The 16,759-nt window shown below is 26.5% G+C and overlaps 1 protein-coding gene across 2 annotated transcripts in view; it reads right to left on the reverse strand.

Annotated features, from left to right (window-relative positions):
- The window catches only part of LOC112684307 (glycine receptor subunit beta-type 4-like), a 218,629-nt gene that overhangs the window by 127,971 nt on the left and 73,899 nt on the right, over positions 1–16,759 (reverse strand). For both annotated transcript variants that reach the window (XM_025555752.1, XM_025555753.1), the window contains one exon: positions 8,763–8,851. In XM_025555752.1, coding sequence (XP_025411537.1) covers positions 8,763–8,851 — 89 coding nt within the window. The remainder of the gene's footprint in view (positions 1–8,762; positions 8,852–16,759) is intronic.

Below are 16,759 nucleotides of genomic sequence, written 5' to 3' on the forward strand. Positions count from 1 at the left end.
AAGATCAGACCAGACCAATATATAAAAGTATTAAGCAGAACTGGACCAGACTAATTAAGTATTAAGGACATACAATTAAGTTTAAACCAAAAAAAAAAAAAATAGTTTGACTTTGACAACTAAATAACTAGAACTTTACTTACTGTTACTTTCCAATGTTATAACACATACCTATTTGAAATATATTTTGAGAATCATGTAAACATAAACTATGTAATACTGGATAAAAAACTGGGATTTTCCTACTTCGTTTATTTTAATGTATGCATTAAATTGTAACTAACTAATTTAAAAATGTACATTCATTAAATTTCGTTAACATAGAGATTTAGATAAGACCGGACCGGATCAGTCCGTGATTCTAAAATATATACAGAAAAAGGACCGATTTGATATTTTTAAATCTTGGATCGATCTGAACCAGACCAATGTGTTTATTATTTAGCCCAACTAAAAAAAAAAAAAACTACTAATGTTGGAAATTAAACCGAAATGGATCGGATTTCTAGGGCGTGTAATGCAAAAGAATCAATTTAAACCGGACTAAGATTCGGTCCGGTTCAGTCCTGACCGGTCCAAACCGAACCATGCAGAATTCTAAAAATACAGCATAGATAGTAAAGTCAACAAGGTAGCCTACTTGAATTGTACTTTTAAATATTTCACTTAGAACAAATCGTTTTTATTCACACAATTAGCTAGTGTATGATAAATTGGCGATGAACTGATAATTGGAATAGAATTAAAAATTTTATTGAGATAATCGGAAAGCCATGAACTGAAATTGACTCTGAGATTGATGAGATTAGGACACATAAAGTCTAACACAAAACTTTACAATCCCTTTAGGAATTGTGGGGGAAAACAGTTGTTCGTATTCGTATGCATTCCGGAGATACTACGTAGATTAAATCAGTGCGCACTGTCAAAAAGATTAACAACATCATCGAACAAGTAATTATCTCATAAACTAGACAAGAAGAATTATTTTTTTTAATTTTAAAATTTGATTACCAATCGAAGAAACTACATTAATCGAACTATAAACTATAAATTCTTGAATTTATAACCATCAGTCATCTTCGATCACTCAACTCTCTCCAAAAGTAATGTACGTCTTTCTTGAAAACTAGATAACGAATCATACGTTTCTAGTACTTCGAAGAACGTTCCGAAATTTTACCAATAGGTACTTAAATATATAATATAATACTTATGTAGTTAATTTAGTTAACCTATTCGACGGATTTACAGTATGGAAAATTGGAGGCAAGGATGTGCCATATATTTGAATGGTCCTAATGGCCGAGTTTTACCGAAGAAGAAAAATAAGATTGTATCGGCATAGCTATTACTTTTATCAATGTGATATAGGAAAACAATAGATATAACAAAATAATATAAATAATGAGTAAGAAATATTGTACTGATATAATACTTTGTTCTGTAGTCTAAAAATAAAATATTTTATAGTATATTATATAAATTAAACAATTATTTATTTCTATTTTAAGTTCAAATTGCTCAAGCTATGTGTACATTGCCTGGTATTTCATATTGCATGTAACATATATATTATTATTAACTTTCATATGATATTAAATTAATACAACTTATGAGACCATGATTGCAAGGATGATAAAATAGTAATTATGTGTTTTAATTATGTTCTAATATTAATTATTAACAATATAAGAAAATTGAACCCCATTTATTTTATATTTTTTTTTTTATTTATAAATGTATAGGTTATTATTATATAGATAATATGTTTTAAAATTAAATGTAATCGTTAATTTTTAAAAAAATATAAATATTAAAATAAATATATAATATTATTTAACTTTATTAAAATCTAAACAAATAAAACAATACAATGGACAAGTTAATTGAAATATCTTTTGAATCTCAATAAAAGAGTTGTCTCAAAAGGCTGTAACATGATTGCGCCCGTCCTACCTTTTTACATGAAAAAAACACAACACGATTGTGCCTAGCTAATTAGCTCGATAGCATCCGATTTTACCTTTTTACCTGCAAAAAACGCATCACTATTGCACCCAGCAAAGTAGCTCGATAGCTAACTGACAATTTTCTGTGCTACGTAGTTCTTGTCTAATTATTTTATTCGGTCTCGTAAAGAAGTCGTTTTCACATTTTTTTTTTATTCTGCAATTTATTATTTGTTTACTAACTGTTTTCTAAAATTATGTGGTGATGGTAATCATTGAGCACGCTAAAATCTTTTGTCACATCATTGTCAACATGGAAAATTGATAATCTAACCTAACTTAAACTTTGAGTTTTACACACTGACCGTATTTTTAAATAGTATATTTGAAAATTGATAGAAATGTAAGACCTTATATTTCACGGAGCGCTATCGAGCTACTTCACTGGGCGCAATCGTGTTGCGTTTTTTGCAGGTAAAAAAGTAAAACCGGATGCTATCGATCTAATTAGCTGGGCGCAATCGTGTTGTTTTTTTCATATAAAAAGATAGGACGGACGCAATCGTGTTTTACCGGTCTCAAAATGTTGATCAACTATTGAATTTCTTTACTTATTTAATAATATTTAATAATATTATAGATTATGGAATAATTCTAATAATAATGGAGTACAATTATTATTAGAATTATTTAGTCAATGGTAATGAGTACCTATTTTTGTAATACAGATTTGCGGCCACTTTTCGTGTCAATGGCAATGCAATTCATGGGTGTCGTGGCTATTTTTACTCAATAGTTTTAAGACGGTTGAGTACTTTTCTCGAGACCGCCGGGACTCATATTAATAAATAATACCGTGATAAATATTATGTATTCGATAATGTCTAACAAACGTTCAAACAACGATAATGAAATAAAATTTATAGATACGAGTATGTATAATTAATAGTATGTATAGAAAAATAATTAATAAATAATTAGTCTGGAGTATTATATTTATAATGTACGACAGGTTTTGAATTAAAAATTCACTATCACGTTTATAAAGTCAATAAAATTCCAACTGAATATAAAAAAGTAAAGGATTAATATACATTGAGAAAAATTGGTAATTTTTACAGATAATTTATTTTAAGAGAAGTGTTTATTTAAAATGATTTCTTATTAGATATTGACATAGATAAGTTAAGAAATATAAATATTTTGGTTATTATTATTCATTATTGTCTATAATATATTATTATAAGGCATTATTTTTAAAATTGGTTTGTACATTTAAAATATAATTCAAATTATTATTTTTTATTTCATTGTGTTTTTGTAGTTCTTCTAAAGTTAAAATTTAATTTTGAGTATTTAATAGTAAATAATAATAAAAATAATAAATAAGTATAAAAGTTTATATTGATATAAAAATTTCGGTGAAATACGATTGAGAACGTTATTTTTGGTAACACGATTGATAACGCTTGAGTTTTTTTTTCCCTACGTGCCAAATGTAATCGATCGATAATATGAGCACAATGATCTTTTGATATTTATTAGATTAGCTGGATGTTAATAGTAACTTTGAAACCAGATACGAGAGAATGATGGTTAGGCTTTGCAGTCGTCGCGCAAATTATTCTTCTATTCGAATTAGATATTTTTATAAGATCTACATATTTTACAATTTTTACATTTATTTTTATAATTATTTCATTTTTATACATATATATTTCATAATTTTATAAGTCCTACATATTTTTAATTTTTTATTCATATTATATATTACATATTATTAGACGCTTATTTGTATACGATTATAATTATTAATTTATGACATTTTTCAAAAATATTTATTGAATGTATATTGAATTTTTCAAAAACCAAATAAATTATATGGCAGACTATGGCAACGTCATACATAAATTCGTTTTCAATCGTATCGTTTTTTGGGTTTTTTTGGGTCAGCGATTTTTTCTTTGTTCATTTTAAGTGTTCTTAATCGTTCGGCCAAAAAGGTATAACGTTCTCAATCGTTCGATAGTCAAAAATTCGTATAATGGTTATTTTCTACAACATGGTTAGTAAAATTTGAATTAGGAGCAATTAACAAACCTAATTAATTAATTTGATTAATTTTTGAGTAAAACTGCAAAAAAAATGTTATGCTATAATATCCACATAGTTTTAATCACTAACATTCGTAGTCTGTTTTAATATAAATATATATTTATAATAAATAATAAATAATAAATAATATATATATATATATATATATATATATATATTATATATTATTATATTATTATATATATAAATATATGTCTATAATATAAATTTTATTTTATTTATTTTTATTAATTTAAAATATATTAGTTGAAAATATCACTAATATTTTTCTAAACGTCATTCAAAACGATGAGAGTCAAAATCTTCGAAACAGTGCCGTGTGGTATATCAGTGGCTTCTGCTTCTCGAAATGTAAACAAAAAATACCATAAAATTGTTTATTCACGCTGCATAGCCAAAATATATTTGTAATATTATATGTGCATACATCATTAATAAAATACAACTAATGTATTCAAGATATTATATTTCCAATAAAGTAAATATGAAATATTTCGGACGGCTTAGAACTCAATTTTGATTTTTCATTACCGGACATACAATTATACATGGTTACTAAAAAATCAATATTTTAACCTTTGTTTTTTATGAAGATTTATTTGAATAGATACCTTCTCTTTAAAACCAGATTTAGTTCCCTTCAATTTTTCAAGTAAATTGATTAGTGAAACTAATTTTTTCTTCGCTATTTTTTATAAAAATGGTTTATAATCCTGATTCATACAAAATCGACCTCAATTCTTAGATATAAATAATAATGCTTTGATTTCGATGGTTCTGATCATTTTCGATTGTATTATAAGATTTTTCTTACATATTGATGTAATAAACAGTTTTATATTACGTTTTCAAGATCACTGTCGGTTTGTTGTATAATTTGTGTAGGTATGGATGTCTAATGATTTGGTTTTTTATTGTATCCCTTTAACAATAGTACATTTTACATTATAACTGCATCATGCAAAGATAGTTGATACTATTTTAGCATTAAAAAGATTATATAGAAAAAAATATAAAGCCTTAAAAGTTATTCAAAAAAGCCTTACGAATTTTCCATAATAATAAAAATCGTTTACATCGTTTATAAACATAGTTAATGTAATAGTATTACAGTAGTAATACGAGTATATTTAAAAATAGTACACATATTTCATTGAAATTTAAAAAAGTATCGAAACTATCAAAATTCGTGACATCAAACTTACGAAAATATGCAAAAATAGTTCATGAAATATGTATTTAATGGTCTTGCAGTGGAGATAATTTTCGAACTATAATAATCGTTATTCATGATACTGTAACGATAATTATTACCTAGAATTTATTTGGTTAACGATTTTAATATATTTCTAATGTCCACAGCAGAGATTCACATCTCTCGTACAATTAATAAATCATTAAAAATGTTTAGAGTTGTTAAAACTTATATAATATGCGAAGTTTAATTGCAGTGTTATAGTTCGCAGATGGCCCATGATTGCATTTATAACCATAAACCCGATTACCTGATGTTAACGATTGTACTGACAAATCGGTGTCTTACACTGATTCGCTGGAATAATGGGACTTGATCCTAGGCGATTATAATAAACTTCGATTTGGCTTTGTGTGTAAGTATTGATTATTAATTTAATCAACGTGTACCGAGCGTTTTTAATCAATAAAGACTTTGATGCCGTTATACAATATCAAATACAATAATTTTAAGAACCAAGCGAAAAGATAATAATAATAATATCTACCTAGAAAAAAGGAACTCCACCCGAGTACTGAAAACGATGATCCTAAAACGATGGATTCAGAAGGTATCTGATCGTTCAGTTTTGATCTGAGTAATATCGTATCTTTTCTTTGAGACCCTCCATCAGTCATAGATTCTATAGTGATCGAATGAATACAACGTCAATTTTTTTCATTATGTGCTTAATTACAAAACATTACATGTCCTCCATACGATTATGGTTCAATGAAAAAAAATATAAATTCAACCAACCTCACTGTTTGCAGCTATGATGATATTTAATTTCTATAAAAAATCTGTGTCAAATTCAATCCTTCACTTCTTTTATAAATATACTCTTAAGACTCCCCTTATCCCAAACTTTCAGGTACTTATATTACCGGTAAATGGATTGACTGGAAAATATCTTCATTGGTAAACTAATACGTTCTCACTACACCTCCAAAATTTAATCAAAATTAGTTCATTACAGCAAGTTTACTGAAAAATATTTTGAAGATATTCGTGAATTCGATGAAAAAGTTCCATTAAATATATGGTACATTCAGCGACAGCCATTTCTTGGAAATCATTCATTAAAAATAATGTATATTAAATTAATGTCACTGAAAGTGCTTCAAACGTTAAACTGTCGAATGTTATAAAAACCAGAATACTATATATAAATATTTTCTTGCTCAAACGGTTATTATTACATTTCTTAAAATATAAATTAAAATTCACGTTCACTCTGACTTAAGTAAAACATCTCTTATATTTTGCATTGGTAGTTTAATAATTCCCGAGTCGTTTATTCTATTTTATATTTGAGGACTTAGGTATGTAACGAAATTAAAAATTCAACCGTCTCAATTTTCAATATCAAGTTTTATATTTCTCGGAAAAATATTTTTTCCATCAATAATAATTTCAGTGATTTAATAATACACGTTTCGATGGTAGTTTATTACAACGTTTGTATTTATATACCTTAGTAAAATAATCTTTTAAGTGACAATATAACTATACGTCAGAATGATGAAGAAATCCTATTTTTTTTTAATTTGAATTCCTATAATTTCTAAGCGCCACAGTGGATCTCTTAATATTTTGCTAATGTACGATTCAAAGTCATCATAAAAAACCTCATATTACTTGATTCTTCTGATTATGTACATATATATATAATGCGTTGCTGTTTATCTCAAGGTTCAGGAGTTTGTTCATTGTTTTATACCCGTCACCTGTCTATTTGTTGTCCATAAATAATTTTTCGGTTGATTGGAAATATAACGGCTCATTTCTATTTTATTTTAATCTAATAACATTTACGATACTACCTATAATTTATTTATTTTTAAGAACGGTAGTTCGGAAACTTTTTTAATAGATCTCGCAAACGGGTAATGTCGAGTATGTAGGTACACGAATAAATTCGGATATAAAGAATAAAGGCGTTAACTAGTATTGAACAAAGCATTACGCTGTTTATTGATACGTTTATAATTAGTAGTTGTTCGCTCAATCATCAATAATATTTATCATCGTACTGCATATACACGATAATAGTGTGATTGAATTTTTGTATGAATATATGAACACCACGCTATATTATACATAAATGATGATATAAGTTATTCGAACCAAAATCATTTGCACAATCAGCAAAATTAAATTGTAAAATAATTACGTAGGTACCTAGTATGTTAATTTCTAAAATGCAAATAAGTTCAAAAAGGCATTGTTGAAATTTTCGACGGTAAACACTTTAACTGTTCAAATTAATAGATAATTGTACACGATAACTATTGATGAGTGAAGATATACGTTTGATAAAATCACTTTGCAACAAAAAAATTCGCTCAGTCTTAAAAGAAAAAACTTATTTCCATTATTTTCTGATTTATTATTTTTATTTTTTTGTACACAATATACGTAGTTTTTTGTTTTTTTATTGAGCCCCTCAATCTTAATTTTCAAATCAAATGTTTCTACAGTAATATATTATCATATACAACGCAATTCAAATTTTCAATTCGTATTCATTCGTTAAACAATATATTTTATTTTATATATACATTTATATTCATTTATATGTATATACATGTATACATATACTAATATCGGCATTCTATTCTTAAGCTCTAGTAAAAAAAAGTGATTCTCTTTTAAAAAAAATCAAATATATTTGTCATTATTGTATAAATAAAAATAAATCTAAATTATCGCACGATGAAGGGAGTATTCGAGAAAATGGAACAAGATGTGAGTGAGTGAGCTCCATTAGTGATGTTAACGATTGGCAACGTTTTAGCGGAGGTATACATAGTGGGTTAACCTGTGTTGCGATAAGACTGCGTGACATGCGCTTATAACACAAATCGTATTCTAATGTGATGGAAAAAATATGCTAAGTATCTATAGACATGTGCTGAAAACGGGATGAAATGGCATTTATATCTGATAAGTTTTAAAAATAAGTGCTTTCATTCCAAATCGCTATTCAGATATACTTGAAATAATTTTTATACGACTTAGGATTTAATATTTAACACGACTCGTGAAACCATGACGAATTCGGCACACTCCCACATCTTGAGTGAGCCTAATATTTATCAAATGACAGTTTTTTTTCGCTTTTTCAATCAATTCGCAAAGGTTTCATGCACACAGTATGGATGAACATTCAAATATCGGAAAATTTATTCCGTTAAATGTATGTCGTCGACTATGCATTATACTGCATTACTAAAAACTAATTATACATATGTCCGTATGATCGATCAACACATTTTGGAAATTTTATCAATGTGTGTTGGACCTTGTAGATCAGGCACAACAGTTTTAATTACTTTAACAGATAATATCGTGATACACAAATGGGTTTACTCTGCGTAGTTGTATGTGTGTGTGTGTGTGTTTGAATACGAGTTCATATCTAGCATATAAATATAAGTATATTTTAAAGCACTCACTCAAGTGATTCGTTGGCGTAGCTCGTCTATCATAGTTTTTCTTCAACAGACTGTCCAATATTTGAAGATGGTTCATTTTCGCTCCACACCTGATAACAAACAATCGGATCGTAAGCGTATAATAAACATAATAATAATAATAATGATAATTATTATTATTATTATAATGATAAAAGAGTGAAAAAGGTATAAGATAGAGAGATAAGTGAATTATATTGTTGTATTGGCCTTTGTAACTTAAGACCAATATACCATTGCTCTTAAAAAAACAATTCTGGGTGAGAAAGTCAGATGAATTAGTTTACATTTCTAAAAATAATTAATATAGTAAATCATATGTTTTAATAAGGTGACTAGAACATTTAATTTTTTAACTTATACAATAAAGTAACTCATTTTAAATTTGGTAAAATCAAAAATTTCAACTTCTTATAACAATACAAATTGTATTCAAATATTTTAAAGCTGTGAAATGTATTTAAAATGCTACTATAAGTGGACGGTTGATGTATTGAGTAGTTACCACGATAAATATTTATTGAATATCAATTAAATAACTTATATTATTCAATTGAAATTTGTTAAAACATCCTATTTTTACAAAATAAAATGTTGTAATGCTTATAAAATGTTCGTTAACCTGTAACATTTTTTCAACTATAAAAAAATAATTAGACCTTGTACCCAATTTTCAAGCTTTATTATAAAAATTAAAATTTTTAAATTAATTTTAATTACAACAATATAAAATTTTTTTTAATTTTTATAATTTTTCAAAATTTTATATTCAAATTTTCGTTTATATTTTTTTAAATAGGTTCAATTTTTTTTGTTTATCAATCAAAAATATATATGAGGAACTTTATATTACATTTTCAAGACATTTTATCAAATTATAATTATTTTATAGTTAGTTCGAAATTTTTTTCAAAAAAAATAATGTTATTAAATTATAAATAGAAAATATCAAGTCTTAAAAATTATTATCTTTTGAGTAATAATGAAACTAAAAATTGTATCAACGACCTGGATATCACACAATTAACCAGTTTTTTATAACTTTTCGTTACTTCTTTACCATTATTAAAATTATAATATAACATGTAAAATTCATAAAATTACCTCCTTCAAAGTATCAACTGGAAACATTATTTATTAGAAACCTTTAATACTTGAAATGATCAATGTAATTTTTTTGATCTAAATCAGATATGCAAATACAAAAAAAAAAGAATTAAGTAAGGCTATTAATTATGGTTGAAGTATTTTTTAATTTTTTCTTGATTTTCTTAATTTTCGAAAAAGTTTTAAACAATTAAAAACCTTAAATAAATATATAAACATTATAAAAATGAATACCTAAATAAATGGAAAAATATTTTAAAAAAATACTGTTTTGTATGCTCGGTTATTAATATACTGGTGTTTTTGTACCAAAGGTCGTACATACGAATTTACGACGAAATTAAAAGATGCATTTGAGTGTAAAGTTTGAATGTATATTATGTATGCGGCGCCGACGGGTATGTGCACGGTGGCGTAGTATTTTGGTACGCACACGGCGTTCCATGTATGCAATTTAATGGCATGCGCGCGCATTTACAGACACGCTCTGTGTACAATACAAATAATAAAATAATAATATCTTGTAAAGAAAATGTTCTTTGGCCGAAACATCTCGCGTATTTTTACGAACGTAAAATGATCTTATCATATTTGACATGGGACCGCAGAATTTAATTTGTACAACATCGTTAAATATTTCGATGAATCGTAAACTACGTCCTTATAATACGATATTATGTACTTCCTCCAATATTTTATCATTATCATGCACACTGTGTAATAAACACACGGACTTGCTGCATGATTACAACAGCCACTATAGTAGTGGCTTCAAGAGAAGCTTCAGACTCAAAGTCTTCTACAAAAATTAAAAATCACCGTTCGGTGATGAAAAATTTTAATTCATATTTAATATTAACTCTTGAAAAATTGTTATACGAGTGTGTACGTATGAAATGAAAAATATAGGACTTATACCAAAACGTATGCATGTTGATTAATTCAATGTGTACAAACTTAATACACAAATAGAAAATAAACATACAATTTTTAAGAAATAATGCTAATTGTCCTACAGTGATTCCGTCGCGATCCGAAAATAAGAACTGATATGCGAATTAAAATTAAATGAACTTTAGAAAACACGTTATTTGATGTATAACTTTGTAATATATGCAGTATATACGATGTAAAACGTTGAATGTTTTAACGTCAACCACAGATGACTCCTTTATTATTATCAGGTAATTTCTCTTTTATAATGCAACATTATCTATTTATAATATATTTTCAATTAAGTCATACAACTTGTCTGTAAAATTATATTCTTCGGCTGACTTATAACTGACCAAAGAGATTTAATTAAAAATTTGTATATTTTGATATTAAACGTGTTGAGACACCCTTAAAAACATTATAAACATTTTAAACGTAGATTAAGATAGTTTTTAATGAGCACAAATGTATAATGTGTAGTTGTATAATACAAGAAAATTATATATTTTATTTTTACGTAAAGTTTTAACCAACGTTTTCGACATGCATTCCCTCTCCCATAATTTATAAGTTTATAAAGCTACCCTCGAGTGACGTGATGTAAATACTTTTATATAAATTGAAAGAATATGATTTTTAACGTACAATCGAATCATTTATAAAATCGTTGCTTACAGCACAATGGTATGTACACACGTGCGTACCTTACGATAATGTAAATATATATACGAATACGATCCCGGGCACTTAATATTATCAAAACCTGTCAAAATGCTCATACCTGTTATTATTAGGTACATTCTATACATCATATAGTATAATTATTCGGCTGTTATTAATAATACTTAATGTTATCGTAGTGCACCGAAATTTGCTCAAATCGATCTGGTTCTTTTCATTTCGTTTAAAGTTAAATTAAAAATGCAACGATTACGACATTGGTTTGTGTTCTTCCACTTTCCGTTATTTATTTATAACTTTTATTTATTTTAATTTATAATAATTGATTTTACTACGGTACAATTGCCGTTTAATAACCGTCAATTCCATAAGTTTTTCAAATACAATTATTTTTATTTGATCTGTATTAGTATCGATTCTTCAAATTTGGTTTCCACAGTTAAGTGTTTGTTTAAGAACTTCGTTGATAATTTTATTTGTGTTAATCAAAAATATGTCAACCGCGTAAATAATTGGATTAAAAAAAAAAAAAAAATTCCTCAGATAAAATCTAGTATACTTTTTATTTTATCATCTAACAACACACTTTTTTCATCTAGAGAATTTATTGAGTACCCATTTGATCGTTTATTTATTATAAAACCTAAACTAATGATTTCTTTAATATATTTCCCAGATTACTTTGAATATTACTTCCGTTATATGTATATAATGTTATTATTTCTAATTTTTTTTTACACAAATAATGTATATTATTTATATTTCGGTGAGATTTTTTAACCGAAAAATTTTCTTTTACTAATCCTTGTTTAATTACAACTAAGAAAAGTATAAAACTAGATTTTTGTAAAAATACCTGTTATTTATATTTTTATGTGTTATTTTTCTTAAGGTATAATCATTGTACAATGTACATATATACTAGAGATCTGTATTTCATGTGTAGTTAAATTCTCGGATACACGTGAAATTAAAATACAACGTAAGTATAATAATAGCAGTTATAACGTGAAATAAATCCACGTGAATTTTTTTAATTTAATTAGACTAGAATCTGTGAATTTTAACTTCACGCAAGTTCATGTATTTTGCTATTAAATCACGTGTTTATTATTACAATGAAATTTTATTATTATCTCTTCATATATGTCCACGTCATTGCCGTTTGCGTGGTATATATATTAATCCACCCGTCCCGTCATTTCACAATAATACTGTTTATGAAACATTTATTTTTAGAATAGTAGGTATAAATATTTTTAGTTCTTAGTTTATGGATTTTGTTTTGAGCACACGTGAAGTAAATATCCATGATTTACTAATTAATTACACTTAAATGAAATTTATGGATTTTTACTTTAAATATATATATTGACACAATATGATATAAAATAAAACAATAGAAATATACATATAATATATATTACATAGAAACGTCTTTTAAAAACTATTAATAATGCATAAATAACGCATATCTAACCAGGACTGTGTTAAGAATGGGGTCAAAGGGGGAAATTGCCTTCGGACGCTGTAGTTTTGTATAAGTAAGGGGTTGCTGAAATGTTTGATACGGCTCTGTATCTAACACAAAAATTAACACAAGAAATAAATAAAAAAAAAAAAGGCGAAGAAACATTTTTATTTTTATTATAACGTACATATTGAATATTAACATTTACATACTTCTTCTTGCTTTGGTTGCACGTCATATAAATACGTTATTACGCTTATAAATAAATGAATAAAGTTTATTTCAGTCTGATAATAACTTAGTGAATAAAGAAGATTCTTTTGATACAAGTCGAAAAAAAAACTGCCTTTACCTGAATCTTAGGAGAAAGACTTATAAAATATAGCCTTGAACTCTGTTCTTGACATAGGTTCTTGGTTGAATTAATGACTTGAGACCATGTGTCGAGCTTTAAGAGCCTTTAGAAAAATTCAAGATGGTGGTCATGTGGTCTGGATATCTTAGATTGAACTGATTTATAATCATACGATTCGATTTTGTTGGGCCCATAAGTTATTATACCTGATAAATCACACAGAAAAGAAAAATCTAATATAAATCCATTATGGATTCAACGCACTATAAAGTAATGAGATATTTGGTCTACGCACATACGCACACATCTTAAGTATTATATTATATTTAATAGTATTTGTTATTACATTTTTTTAAATAAAAATCATATGAATAAAGTCATATAATTAGTTATATAATAATAATTAATGGATATCTTTATACAAAAAATACTGCTTTAAAATTGAAGATGAAACATGAATGTGATATTTTTTTATTGTTGAATGCATTGCCCGTTGGAAATGATGATTCTTTTAAAACTATTATTACATTTTTCTAATTAAAATATCAAAAACTGAATCATATTTCAGATTATACTTTAATTATTTTTTTTTTTTAATATATCCATGTATTTTATTGAAAAACATGCGTATTATTCAATATTATCAAAATATCATTATTTGCGTATATAAAAAAAATAATTAAAATCCATAGGTAAAACATTAGATTTTTTTTCTAAAAAGCGTATCTAGATCAAAGGAATCTCCTGTGAACAAGTATCAAAAAATTCAAAAGTAAAAAAATAAATAATTTTCACAAAAACCTATTTGATTATTACATTATTACATCGATAAACGTTAATGCGATCAAAATGATAAGCCAACGAATTCATATAAGGTAACATGTCTAATGTGATATTTAATTAAATTTCATAGTATACTAGTTATAACCATTTAAAATATGCTCATTGATCTGTTTTGAAGAAAAAAATTACGTATCATATGCTATTTAAACCAATGATTTCCAAACTGGATGACAATATTATTTAATATGTTTTGTACAAAATCGATACAACTAAATGATGGTCACAAAAATTTTAACGTCCAAAAATACTAATACAGATAGATACGAACGTAATACTCGTAGATACTCAAGTATAGATAAGATATTAATGTTGAAAAAAAAAAATAAAAAAAAAAGGTCCTTAAACTCTTTATGACTGGGAAATATGCCATGAAATTTTTATGAAGAACATAGTGTGCCATGATTAAAAAAATGTAAAACCACTGGCATAAACTCTCTAGATAAAAGCAATTCCGAACAAAATGTAGTGTAATATTTATACTAAATCAAAAATAATGTAAAATATTGCAAACATTACAACCTAACCTAAGACAAATTAATCAAATCAAACAGTCTGAGTTTTTAACATTTACAGGCTTAAAGTGCTGTAAGGCTTGGAATTATGCTTGCATTACATTTTCAAACCAAAAAGCACAAATTGCTTTCATTTTATCAAGACAAATATAAACAGTTGCGGAACATAAAATTTATCTGTAATTACCAGTGTTTTTTTATATTAAGAAAATCTACACACTATATCGTATTGGTCCCGTCATAATCCCTTATGATTATACAGTAGCAGCGCTCGTTTCAGCAGAAATAAATTTCGCGTTGGACCATTATTATTCCCTTATAGTTTATAAACACAACGGCGTATCCATGATACTGACCATAACCAAAAGTTGGCATTACTCCGCCATTGACGCGTCAAATGATTTCTATATCTATATTACCGCTTAAGAACATTGAACGTACGAATTAATTTTCAACAAATATTCACCTTGCACAAATAAAACCCCGACGGATAAAAGTGTACAAATATCATCTTTTAAATCATTATTCGAATTACCGACCGCGTGACTTTCTTGGCACCAGTAACAAGTCAATAACGAATGATCAAACAACCGTGAATAAAAATGTATCACCTCCTGAGAATAAATATAAATAAACTCCTATCCTGGAATTATCGATGATATTAACTATTGATCTCCCATGAAAATCAAGTTTACAATCCAATACAATCATGCTCTTTCAGATGCATAGCTATAATCATAATAAAATCGAATTATACAGATAGATTGGTAATACGGATACGAACGTCTAATTATACGGAACCTATCGCGAACAATATTTAACATAGAATGCGTAGTACTATTACATGAACCTATTATATTGTCGTACAATCTATGTTGGGTTGTGTTACGACTTGCACACGACTATCGTATAGTAATATAGTCTAATAAAATAATGATCCAATGCATTGCATCTTATACCTACGTAAATTGTTTTCGACATTTATTTTATATTTATTATATTATATCTATATTATATCTGTACACCTGGATGAAACAAAAACAATAACGTGATGATCTTACAATAAATATTATTACGTTTTTAATGTTGTTAATTTTTATCTTTTAACTTTTTTTTTAAAAGAAAACAAAAATATTTTTAGTGTACAACATCCATACATCATGCATGTTGCGTTTCATTACTGACATAAGAACTGCATTGAAATAAACATAATATTATAACAAGGTTTAGGGACTTATAGCTCTATAAAATACACAAATATGTATGCATATATGCTTTTAAAATCATTAAAATATGCATTTATATGAATTAAAAATAAAAAATGACCATAAGTACACAAAATAAAACGTGTCCATAGCAGGGGCGTATTTTAGTGGGGGCGAAAGGGGCGATCGCATATTTAATGAAACGATTATATGTGAGATACACATTTCAAATTTTTTTAATGTGGATAATTTTATAATGAAATCAAATTACACGTAGCTGTGAATACTGAATTAGGCTTTATTTCGGGTCTATACTTAGTGAAAAATCAAATAAAACACAAACGTAACTTTCAAAACACAAATAGATGTTAAAAAAAAATTACACAAAAGTCAATTCTAAGTGGATCCGGCATTAGATTAAAAAAAAAAAAACTACAATTATTAAGGATCCACCTGATTTAAATATTACCAAACATTTTACTTGTATATTTCGAGCCTGAATTAAAGAAAACATTTGAATTGCCCCCCCCCCCCTCTAAAATTAAGTCTAAATACTCCCCTTGTTAGGGCTGTTCAATTGTCATAAAATATAAACGATTGTCCAAAGTATTAAATAATCGAAAATTTCAATTAATCGAAGATTTTCATCAAGGAGTGCTAGTGCTCGATTGTTGAAATAATCAAGGACCTATCAATTAATCGATTAATTTGTTCAATTAATCTATAAACAAATGGATTAATAAATTATAAAAAAATATAGATAAATGTTTAACGGTTTAACTGGTTTAAGTATAAATCTATTGTATTTTCTGCCAGGTGTCCAGGTTTAAGATTATTGGTTAACACATTTAAGAAAAATGCAAAAATTT

This window comes from Sipha flava, unplaced genomic scaffold (genome assembly GCF_003268045.1).
Source record: "Sipha flava isolate LNK unplaced genomic scaffold, YSA_version1 248_pilon_pilon, whole genome shotgun sequence".
NCBI classification, from domain to species: Eukaryota; Metazoa; Arthropoda; class Insecta; order Hemiptera; family Aphididae; genus Sipha; species Sipha flava.